This window comes from Rhamphochromis longiceps, linkage group LG20 (genome assembly GCF_057381845.1).
Source record: "Rhamphochromis longiceps isolate RC_006_pf linkage group LG20, R_longiceps_female_GT1.1, whole genome shotgun sequence".
Classification (NCBI taxonomy): domain Eukaryota; kingdom Metazoa; phylum Chordata; class Actinopteri; order Cichliformes; family Cichlidae; genus Rhamphochromis; species Rhamphochromis longiceps.
In genome coordinates, this window is record NC_140576.1 from 617,501 (window position 1) to 630,000 (window position 12,500).

At 42.9% G+C, this 12,500-nt stretch overlaps 1 protein-coding gene across 1 annotated transcript in view; it reads left to right on the top strand.

The window, feature by feature from the left end:
• The window catches only part of LOC146644518 (ERC protein 2), a 169,770-nt gene that overhangs the window by 109,444 nt on the left and 47,826 nt on the right, over positions 1 to 12,500 (top strand). The window contains exon 14 of the mRNA XM_085393471.1: positions 10,422 to 10,569. Coding sequence (XP_085249597.1) covers positions 10,422 to 10,569 — 148 coding nt within the window. The remainder of the gene's footprint in view (positions 1 to 10,421; positions 10,570 to 12,500) is intronic.

Sequence of the window (12,500 nt, forward strand, 5' to 3'; positions counted from 1 at the left end):
AATATTGTGTGTGGATTCATTTATAATTCCAATGCATGAGAAAAGTAGACGAAGGGAAACTGGTCTCGATGGGAGCAGCTCAAGGTTAGGAGAAGAAAGTTCCCCTCTCTGCTGCAATTATCAAAAGGCGCACACTTTTGCTGTTTCATGCTTGCATGTGCATTTCTGCGCCTGTGTGTCGGCACTTGCAGCTTTAATTTTCATACCCTCATAAAGTTTGCAAAGCCACACACACTCAGTCTTACAAGAAGTCATACAAGAATTGGAATAATGAGAAGAGTACAAGCTGTGCCAGTGTCTCTTCTCACACGAACCTTATTCACAACAGCTATACTTTCGGGTAGCGGGTGGGGGATGTGTCTATTGGGAATTCACACCAACCGGCGAACCTGCACATCCAGTGACACAACAGACTGAATGTTCCAGAGGCCATCATCTGTCTACACTAGCTTCAAAGTACAAATTACCCAGATTACAGAGCGGCGCGGTTGTATGTGTGAGACTGTGTATGTAGGTGTGTTCTTGTGTCTACCTCCGTGTCCACTGTGCACCGGTGCAAGTCATTGTGTCTGCAAATGTCCCGTGAGTTTGTCTGAGTGTTGCTTTCGCATGTGCGTGCCTGTGTGCGTGCGTGAGAGCCATAGAGCGAACATGCTGAAATATGTATTCCTGTTTTTACTGACGGGGAAATAATAGTGACTTTTTTAAATCAGAAGGCCAGGTAGTAATCATGTTTCCTTTGATCCCATGATCCTCACTGATCTGTCTAAATATGAGCAGACTTGTCCAGACCTGGCACGACTCTTTTAATCAACACCCTCACCTAGACCCCTGTGTGTGCACATTTGTACATTTCATAGACTTTCTGTCTGGCCCCATATTTTATGATGTATATGGGTACAACTCATTACTTCTATGTAATTAAATTTCATAACCGGTTTTGTAAAACACAACTGTGTCGCAGCATTTATTTACTGTTAATTCTTTGAAAGGAGCTGTTTTAGTAGCGAGCACAGTCTAGTTATGCAGCTTTTATATTCCCTGAGCTCATGTGGCTGTGATTGGAAATAACTCCGATTGGCTGATGGAGTGTGGGGTGAATGTTAGTGTGACCTTGTGTGTCCTTTACACAGTGACGGGAAATAGACGAGTGTAAGCTCCAACGAAAGCTATAATTCTGAGAGTAATACCGGCCAAAGGAGAGTACACGCATCTTCTTTATCACGCACACGTACATACACAGTTTGCTTAGAGTGAAGTCCTAGCTGTGCTGTAGTAACCACATTAATTGGGTTGTGTAATTGTCTGGCAAAGCATTGTGGGAAACAGCCCATACAGATCTGTCCCTTCACCTCAAACTGCTTTTTAAACACGGACCTATCGTCATGACAGTCCTGTCCAGAAAAATGCTGAACATGTGTGTGTGTCTGATTTAATGCCTGTGTCTTTTTGTGATCCCCTGTTTGTGTGTGTGCGTGTCTATTGCTTCTTTAAGGGAAGTGAGTGTGGTGGCCTCCCATCCCACCGCATGTCGGCTGTGGTTCAGCTGTGGTCCACCGCCAGGGCCTGCATTTGGAACTCAGAGAAAATACACCAGGGGTACTCGCTCTCACTGTTTTGTGGACCCGTCTTTCATCGGTTTGTGTGTACATGTGTATTTTGGGTGAAGCTTTGTATGTGTGTATGTGTTACAGTGCACCACAATGTTGGACTCTCTGCCCCTGACATTTTTAAGGCCTTTTGGCCCCGCGTCATGAGTGCGCACTGTATTTCCAGGCTGAAGTTAGATGACCGGAGTGAGAGAGAACCCATGCCGAGGACAGGAAAGGCGAGGGGGATGAGGGGAGAGAGGCAAGGCGGGTAATTGAAGGTTTGAGGGTAATATTTAGGCCAAGGATGGCTGTTTCAACGTGTTTGCGTAACCTCCTTGAACTTAATATTTAGCCCCACTTTGGAGTGAGTATAGGGCACGCCAGAGCAGAATAGAGAATGATAGAGGGAGAGAGATACCGAATGATAGAGAGGTCCAAGTCCATGGCGGAGGTAATTCCATTCTCTTCTGTAAAGAATTGCTCCTCTCTTTGATTAGGAAGAGAAAGGGAGGAGAGAAGGAGTGATGGAAGGAGGCCTGAGAAGGAGAAAAAGACATTTCCTGTTCAAAGGCCTGTGATGATCTGTTGGACAGAGGGTTATTATAATGCAGTGGAACATACAAGGCCATAAAGACAGCGTTTAAATGACGCAATGCAGAAGGTGTTTCTTTGGAGCTGACTTTAAAGACAGTGTAGAGTAGATCTGGTGCAGGAAGAAAGGGAAAGTGGTTAATTATCAGTGGATTCTAGCTTAGCTCTAACTCTGCAGCAGATTAATGATTGTGATTGCAGAGGGTTGCACACACTTTAGAAGAAATGTGAAAATGTCATGAGGATCCTGAAAAGAATCAGTCTGAATCAATGATTAATATTTTGTATTGAGGAAACCAAGGTGGCTTTTATTGTTGCAGATGAAAAAATCTAACAGTTTCTTTTCAGTGTGCATTATGTACAGTTTGATATTATGATGCTGAAGAACTGTCTGAACATGTAACTATTTATACACTGACTATTACACACTTTCTGTTACTGCATATGCTTCTCCCTCCCTCGGTGTAGGTGTGAATGTGTGTGTCTTCTTACACTGTGTGACTGAAGCTATGTTACTCTTACCCTCACCTCTCTGTCAGATGACAGGCAGCTTTAAAGAATCCAGCTGCTGTGTGTCTGTACTTGTGTGCGAGACAGAGCAGCTTTGCACGTGTGTGGTACAGTGCAGCCTCCTGTCTTGTTTCTTGCGCCTTGGGGAAACACTGTCAGTCAGTCAGCTGAATGACAATAAAGACAGAACAAACCTCCCTTTAAGCGAATGGAAAGCCCTGCTCTGCTATTAGTAGGTTTCAGGCCCTGGTGTCAGACAGCTCTTCTGATTGGTTAAAGCTTTGACTTATGTGAAATCTGTGTCTTTATCACACTCACACAATGAGGTTACACTGGGAAATCTATGCCGGCACACACACGTACTTGGCCAAGCTCACATGGGCACACATGGAGCTATCCAGAAAAGATGTTGTTTTAACAACATTGCTAATTTACCTGGGACTTAAGGGAAATAAGGCTGGACATAACAGAGCATATATAATGCAATTAGTTGTTTTGTGGTTGTATTTATAAAATAATAGTTCAATGTTTTATTCAATACATTCATTTGCTTTAAAAAGTGCAGAGTGATGCTCGTCTTAGATCTGTGTGCTTTTAAAGTGCAAGATTCAGGATATGTTCAGCTACGTTTGTCTGCTCTGTTCATCCCCTCTATAGAGTTGACTGCTGGCTGTGGGCAGACACGTCTAAGCTTTGTACAAACTTTATTGTTACAATAAGACGGTGGGTACACGTCCAAGCTCGCTGCATCTGGCTATGTTCTGGAAAGAATAAGTTCCACCAAGTACCTTTATAGAAAACCCATCAAACCCTAAATAACCTTTGAAGTGTTTTTGAGGTATTGGTTGGCATCTTATAGCATTAGTGAGGCTAGCTGTTCTCCGTAGGCCTCATTCACCAATATGTGTATGTATGTGCATGGTATATTCTTATACTGTGCAAAAAATAACTGCACATGCAAAATTATTACCGTGTGCACTGACCAGTTTTGTTCTTACCACCATGTGGGTGTTAGTGAATCATTCTGATCAATCACACCAAATAAATCAGCATGCTCACGCATTCTGCATACTAGCTGCATACTGTCACGCCCCCCGTTTCTCTATAAAAAGAAACACGTTTACCTCGGGGTGAAGTGGTGAAAGTGGATGTTGCAAGAGAGGAAACTGCAACACTAAGAAAAAAAAGAAGAAGGTCTGAAAACGTGGTGTCGGTGTTGGATGCCAGAGAAGACATACCTTTCCAAAGTGATGATGGTTGAGAAAAAACAAACAAAACCAAGACTTGGGCGTGGAGAAAAAAAACAGGGGTTTAGCATATCGTTTACCCTGAAACACTCACTTTGGCTAAAGAACAACAAAGAAGATTTCTGACAGTAAAGATCAGAAAGACAGAAAAACTGATCATAAGAAAAAGATGGTAACTGGGACAAGAAATACCTGATCTGTGGGGATGGACAAGAAATTCATGGCAATTATTGAAAAACGTCCATATTCTTGAGCATTAAGACGGTAGGATTACTAAGTCTGTCACATTAACGCATTGGCAAAATTGCAAAATGCACCGACAGAAGATGAATGTTCTGCAGGTAATGATGCGTTGATATCTAAACAGTGATTCAGTCAGTTCATTTCAGTCATGCATACACTGGTCAAAAACAAGGAGTGGTGAGAATGGGGGCAGTCTGCAAAGAGAAATCATACACTGTAACTGCAGGTGTTAGAGGAACAGTGTTGTAATTCAGATGTTGGAGGCAGCTTAATGAGAATTTTCAATATAAAGGAAATATCTGTTAAAAATGCTGTGACTGTTCGGAGTCTCCTCCTTCCTCTGACACTCAGTTAAGTTTAGTTATAAGTCCTACAAATACAATCTAAAATAAGGCCACCCACAAAAATACCTTAGAGTTGCAAAACTGACACTTTGCCTCTTTTTAGTAAATACTAGCAGTAGCTTTTTAAATGCAAAAGCGGGATTGTGATCGATTTGTTTGTAGAGCACAAATAATTTCATGCACATTTGTGCGTGAAAGATTGTATTCATGGTTTACTCACAGATTTGTGCTTGAGCTCTGATTCTGAATGAGAGCCTTGTTCAGTTGTTATTCTAAGCAATCAACCTGAGTACAGGTTCACACTTTATGCACAGATATGAGACTGATATTGTTATTACATCACCCTCCACTGAGTTTTACGAAACACACCTTGATGCTTATTTCTGTCTGTAAGAGAGATAAAGAAACAAACAACCAGCACTGAAAATGTACGGCCGCCTCAACTTGGCATTAATGTTCATTTACATTCTTGCTTGTTTTTGATGTTGGCGTCGCCTTTGCAAATTTTTTGTTTCAAGACCGAATGCACTTTTCATCTCCTTTGTCTGCAATCGCACGGCCACCTGGTCTCCTGCACTCGTTTCCTCTCCGTCTGGGTCTCTCTATCTCTCTCCCCCCTCTTTCTTTCTGGAATGCAGCGGTGGCCGTCTGGTCCTGCTCATCTCTGGGAGCAGTCAGCCATCTCTCCTCGTCCCTGCTCCAACTCTAAACATTTGGCTAGTTTTGGCAGATTTGTTGATTTTTGTCCCCTCGTATTTTCCCTCTTGTTGCTGTAAAACTGATACATACTCTTTCAATTAGACTCCCACCACCACCCACCAGTCAGAGCACTAGTGTGGGAGTGGGGGTTAGCAGAGTAAGTGCGTTGTATATTTTATTAGTGAAGTGAAAACACACATAACCTGGTCTAGTTCTGGGAGAACCATCTGCTGTCGTGTTTTTTTCTTGGGAAGCGCAGCTCAAGGTTAGCATGTGAAATTTGAAGCTCACAATTTACATGTAATGAGCTATATACATAAAGCAACTGCTCCAAAGGAACAAACAAGGCAGTCATGCAAGTTTTATTTGTGGTGGGTTTGGATAAATCCTACCTTGTAGATTAAGATAAATAAAGGCTTAAATCCGGCCGAGCATACAAAAGGAAGCGGATAATATGTGGATCTTGCATGTGGCTGCAGGTTAGCTGCTACAGGTTAGCATGGAGCTAATCCAAACCAAGGCAGCCAAAACTAGGACCTCATAAAAATACATTTTACCCACATTTAAAGTTAAGACACGGCTTTATCCTCTCAACTGGCTTTGCAGAAAGCTCACCAAATGTAGGTTGAGCGTGTGTTTTATGTTGGACATAGACTTTTTCCTACCTTCTTAGCTGTAAATAACACATGACTCCAAGACCATAAATAATAGTGTCACTCAACCATGCCCCATTCTCATGTCCTCTGCTTGCTCTCACCACAGGCTTCTAGAACTGCATAGACAGGGGCCCCCAGACTTGTACTGCACCTTTACACACCCACAATCAAGAAACCACCATAAAGTGCCCCAGGAATGTTTCTGCAGAGCCGGACAGCTAAGTGGTGGAAAGGCATGATCACAAACGGGAAGACGTCATAATAGATGGTTTGGGAGCAGATATTAGAGGACTCCCCGTGTTCCTGCAAACAAAATACATCATACATGCACACATGGAGATGAAAGCACAAATGCATTTATGGACAGGCAAATACATGCACACATGAATATGCAGCACATGCACACACTGCGCTTAGGGGTAGACAGTATTGATGGTTCCCTTGGGCATCGCACAGACGCATCTGTTTCTGTCCGGCTGACTCTCCACGCTCATAATTTCAAGTAAGTCATAACACAAATTATAAACACATATCCCTCAACCGTGACACCTAGGAATAACAACATGCAGTGCGCTGAGCTGATTTAGGGTATGCTGGGACTCCTAAATCTTTACCTTTGCTCCTTTCTTCCCTTCCTCCTCTCCTCTCCACTTCTCTCCCCTTCTTTTCTTCCCTCTCTACTCTCTCTCATGCAACACAGGTGGCACTCAGTCTTGTCAAACACGTACTCCCTTTCTCCTGCTACCTTCATCTCTTGCCATCTTTTTTATTGTTTGTTTTTTTTCCACATTGACACATCCCTTCTCTCCAACTCCACGGTATCTCTTCATATCAAAACCTCACTCTTTGATGTGAACGTACCCAGTTTCATGCTCACTTTTAACCCCATCTTAACCCTTTTGTCTCCCAGAAATCTGCCTGACCTGACAGTGTACCTCGTGGCTTTGTAAAGCGCTCTGAGCAGCAGCTCCACCTCGAAGATGTCTTCATCACCTCTTCTTCTTCTTTCACTTTTTCTTTCCATATTGTCTCCCCCCAACACACACACATTTCGCATCACACAGTCATGTACTTTAGCCATCCATCTCCCACGTCTGTAGATTCAAATGTCTCAATATGTCCCAGGGACCATGAAGCTTCAATTGGAATCACATGTTGTAGCTGAGCTGAGAATTTCACCCCTTATAAATAAAATGTCAGTTCAGCTGTTCTGCAGAACCTCGCATTTTTCTCACAATACCAAAACTATAGTTGAGCTGTGGGAGATCTTTATTCAAGGCTGCGCAGTTGTTTGTCTGAGCATCGTGTTTATCATGTCAGCTAAACTACAGTTGCCTCGCAGAGGAGCTTTTTGACACCAGGGCTCCAGCAGTTGGATTTATACGTCCTTTTATTAGCATACCTCCAGTGCTTGGGGTTTGACTTTTATGAAGACTAATCACAAGTTTGTCATGAAAAACCATTTCATTGTCACCCTTTCAATTGGGGGGGGAAATGAAGATAATCCTTTGTTTGTGTGGGACAGGCCAAGTTAAAGTTAAGCAGGGAGTAAGACAAGAGAGGAGGAAAGAAAGAGGGTTCACCCACTCAAGATCAGCCAGCAGATAGAGCATCTGTCTTTGTGTGTGGGGTGTGCTCGTGCCTGACAGATGAATCCTGTCTTCTAGATTAATGTACATTGCAAGTCTGTTCAACAACTGAGGCCAAATGGCCACTTAAATGAGATGTGATTAAATACTCCAGTGTGATTCAGGTTCAAAGACTGTTAGTAATACTAATCAGCACACGCACACACAGACACACACAATCACCGACTGAGGATGTAGGAGACGAGGTTTACAGGCAGACTAATCACAATAATGCCCCTTTTTTATTGTTTTAGGAAGACATCGCTCAGCAGAGTCCCGCAGCACCACTTAGTGAGCACCCACAAGGAGACTTCACTGTAACGCGCTTTGTTAATTTAGAGACTGGAAGCGATTTAGCTTGCATTGAACCATGGCAGCCACGTTGGCTCAGAGGCTTCATTTTGCTGGGCTCAGAGCATCTCGGGTTCGATCAGCAATCTTCTCTTGGGACTGACGTAGGCGAATGCAGGTGTAATGAAGGTGACGACTGTTCCCTCAAAGACAGCAGCATATGCCACGCTTCAGCTGTAATTTGACACACGCTGTAATTATATTTGAGTTAAGGGTTTCATTGCTGCATTGACATAATGTCTAAAATGGATGAATTTAAATAGGACTGAAGAGAATTATAGGACATTTCTTTAGATGGAGGATTTTCTGGAGGAAAATTCATCCTTGTTATATTATAAGTGTCTTTTTTATTATTAGAAAACACAAGTTTATTCAACAGAGACAGTGTAAATGTCCTTCATGAAGTGCTCAGAAAGTGGTGGCTCATTTCCTGATACATTCACAAAAAGTGGGGTTGATTCCCTGAACTTTTAAAAGCACTCTCCTCTTGTGCCATCCTGGCTTTGCCCGGTGTTTCAGCTACTTAAACTGTAGAAAGTCCCATTCTTAATGCTGTGCAGTTAAAAAGGAATAATATTGCATTCAAGCATTCGTGCTGTATTTACTGCAGCATTTTGACCCGTAAAGATAAAATTCTGCAGCTCCATCTGTGTGAACTTTATCTTAAAAGAGATCCGAGCGTTTGCTGTGAGGCTGGTTGGATGCGGTTCAATATTTTTGTGCTTCCATGTCTGGCAATGTGGTGTAAAGATGGCCATCCTGCATGTAGGCTTTGGCCGTTAATCTGACACAGTGTTTATGATCAGTGACATGTTGTGCTGCATTCCTTGCCCATATATGACTCTGTTCATCACCTCTTCACTCTATTTAACGCAGCCAAAGAAAAAGTAGTGAAATGGGCACTGCTGTTGTGCCATTCTTTAAAATCCAGAATTCATCAGGTTTGTTGAGCTTTGTAATGGTGAACTGTATGAGGATGGATTTTATAAACAGGATGTGGATCTATATGGACTTTATCTATTTATTTAATTCTTTAGCTGATTTAGACTAAGAATGGCCAGCTCAAGAAAAATAAGCCTGCAGTCTAAGACACGTGCTCTGTTACAAGTCTTCTGTGTGTGTGTGTGTGTGTGTGTGTGTGTGTGTGTGTGTGTGTGTGTGTGTGTGTGTGTGTGTGTGTGTGTGTGTGTGTGTGTTCGTTCCCATTACAGTGAGCATTAAAAGGAAAAACACTGGAGGTGTGGGGAGACGAAAAGTGTCACTTTGGTCCTGCGCCGTGATTAATGGTGTGATTAGCTGCTCCAATCCATGTCAGAACCCACATGCATGCACACGCAAACACATGCGCAAGATGCAAGTACACACCAATACACAAAGAGCTATTAATGGCCCTGAATGGGAGAATCCAGATGCGGCATGCAGATAATTGTACTAAAAACATCAAATGTGGAGTCCCAGGCCAGCAGGACTTTATTCTGAGTTCAGCATGTTTATTTTTCGTAATTTAGTTATTTCTGCAGGGACTTAAATCATGGAATAAAAACACCCTAATGCAGGTCAATTTTTAATAAAGACCGAAGTGTATTTTTAACGCACCCTCCTTTCTCTTCCTCTACCTTTCACCTCACACAAACCCACAGATGACCTCGACATGCTTGTTTAATACCCTCTTAATTTCAAATGCCCTTTAACAGTCTGGAGTATTCAGCTTAGAATAACCTAAGTGTCTACACTGAAGGTATGAACCGGTGAACTAGTTTGGTGTGATGATCATTCAGACAAACTTCTCAAAAGATGAAGACAAAAGAAAATCATAAAATGAGCTGAAGTGTATTTTGTAGGAAAGTGTGTTTAGAGCTTCTTTTTGCCATTTATCTTTTATTTTTGTCAAAGAAAACAACATAAAGAGCCAAAGCAGAGGTTTGTCCATGCCCGGCTAACTGTGAGAATGTATATGCTTACCAAAGTGGGAAAACAGAATTTGTTAGTCACAAATTTAGATCAAACACATCCTGCTGATGACTGTGATGAAGACAGTCATCACTGATCTTCCCCAAACACACAGACTTTATGCAAGATCGAGCTCTGTGGGATTAAATTAGTACATCTGGTTGTGTGCATGATGAAGTTTGGTGGTATGTCCTCCTTGCCCCCCTGCACCTGTGGACAGTCATTTGAAGCCACCCCCTCTGTACACAGTCACAAACACACACAGACACTGTGGGAACCAGGGGTGACATAAGAAAGATGTCATATCCTGCTCAGTCTGCTCCATTAGGTCCTATTACACTATTACATGCTCATGAGTCATAGTAAGGTACCACAAATGCTACACTTAGCAGACCACTTCAAAGATGTCTGCTTCTTTTCTGTGGAATCGCTGTCTGAGTTTAGGGAGCGCTGGAATTAGTGAGCTTCCTGTGACATCTCTATACAGCTGCGGTAGGGCTTTCTGTAGTCGACACCTGTCTGCTTTCTAAATATTAAAAACGTGACGTGACTTGCTGTTAACACTTTACCCATCAGTCAGTACGGTCCTTTCTTTTTCTCGCCCTGTCAGGCAGCAGGCTTTGCTTGCAGCCATCAGTGAAAAGGATGCCAACATCGCCCTGCTAGAATTATCCTCCTCCAAACGCAAGAAAGCCCAGGAGGAAGTGATGGCTCTGAAGAGGGAGAAGGACAGGCTCATGCACCAGCTCAAACAGCAGGTAAATCCACCATATTTAACTACAAAGATATTTGTTTTTGCCTTTCGGTCACATTTTACAACAGATTCTGGCATTGCTACTCAAAGCAGGGCTACAAATTCAAACCTGCTGCAGATCATGATCGTTTACATTAAAGATACCTCATGGGAAGAGTTTAGAGTTTTAAAACTAGGAACAGATAGATGTTAATAATTGCTGGTAGTTCCACGCCTCTAACCACACTTATTGCATTTAGTCATCAAAAAGTCACTCAAGCAGAAGCTGTGATTCCAGGCACGTAAACACATACGCAGAGCTGTTCCCTCAACAGTCATGTTGCAGCCCGAGTCGCACACGTATGTTTGTATCACCGGTGAATCACTAGCAGACTTTTCTGGCTGACATCTTGCGGTGAAACGGAGATAAATCCCAGAACACGCGTGTACCTACACACATTCACCTATTTCCCATCCTACTCGCAGTATGACACGGGACTGAGAGAAGTATGTGGATCATTAAGGTCTAGTCAGACCACATCAGTGACTGATCTAACATGAATGTTAATAGTAATGAGCTAACAGCAGGGAGTCCATATATACGATCTCCTGAGTCACAGGGGCTTCTGGGAAAGATGGTGCATTTAAAAGTCAACAGATGCAGTGGCTGCTTGTGCATTTAAGTGCGAATCTATGTTTGTTTGTGCCTCGTAAACGGGAAAGAGGTTCGGGGGGGGGGCAATTCCATTGGAGGAATTTCAAGGAAAGCCTATTATCTGTTAATCGCCATTGGATTCGTCATGTTTTCCCGTTGGGTAACTAGCAGTTACAGTACACCTGATGATGCGATGAGCTCTAATTGCAACGGTGTGGTCTGTAGGCCCAGGGCAAGAACAAAGGGGTGCAAGTGAAGAAGAAAAGTGAGGGAAAGCTGATGACGAGCATGCATTCCACATGCATGCTTTCTTCTTTTTCGTGCATGCAACTAGTCTTTACTTAAAGTCTTTAAAAATGCATGTGCATGTAAATTGTAAATATTGGATCTAACTGCAGTGCTATAGACACACCTTGTCATTTATTATGCTAGGGAGGTCGTAAGGTAAGTAGTTCCTGCATTACTGTGGTTCATTTTGCAAAATGAGCTCTCTGGAGGTTGTGTTCTTTAACATCACACACACACGAGTTGTCTGTCGACTGACCCACTGACACATATCAGGATAGGGTGCTGTCCCCAGGTCCTTAACTGCAAGTGTCAGAAGGAAACTGACCAGGAAATGCCAAAGAATTATGGGACTCGAAGTCTCTTAGGAGAAAATTGATCTTGACACATCAGATAGATTTACAGATAGCTTTGCCCCGTCTGACCTCCCCATATCCCTCTTTTTCAAGATCAAGTACATATGTGTGCGTGTGTGTGTGTGTAAGGCACGTGCTCGAAGACAAACTTTTCTTTCATTGGACTTGCATCCCTTTGAGGCAAAGACCTTCAGCACAGACGAACCCATTTGCAAACACAGAGACACACACGAAGAGTGTAGCGCTTAGATTTGTGAGGAGAGAGTCTGGACAAATGTGTCCCCATGTGGGAATACTCTGCAGCCAGGTGATGAATGGCCACAGATCAGTGGTGCTGTGAACAGAGAATTCTCATTCTGTGACTTCCTCTCCTTTTTTCTTTTTGCACTTGAGCAGCCATCCTCTCATTAAGGCTGACTTGTGTAAGACTATTTGCCTGCCTGGAGCTGGGGGCTGTTCTGTTTTTACTAATGTTGCACATATGCAAATACACCCAGATGCAGATAAAAAGGAGCGTGTATAAATGTTGTGAAAATGGTGCAGCCTTTCGCCAGCTGCCTGTTTATTTAAGTCCTTTCTTGTCAGCCTCTTGTGTCCATATGTGTTAACACAGCCTTTCTCTAATCAGGGCAGGGCTGTGATTTACGGAGGGCTTGGATT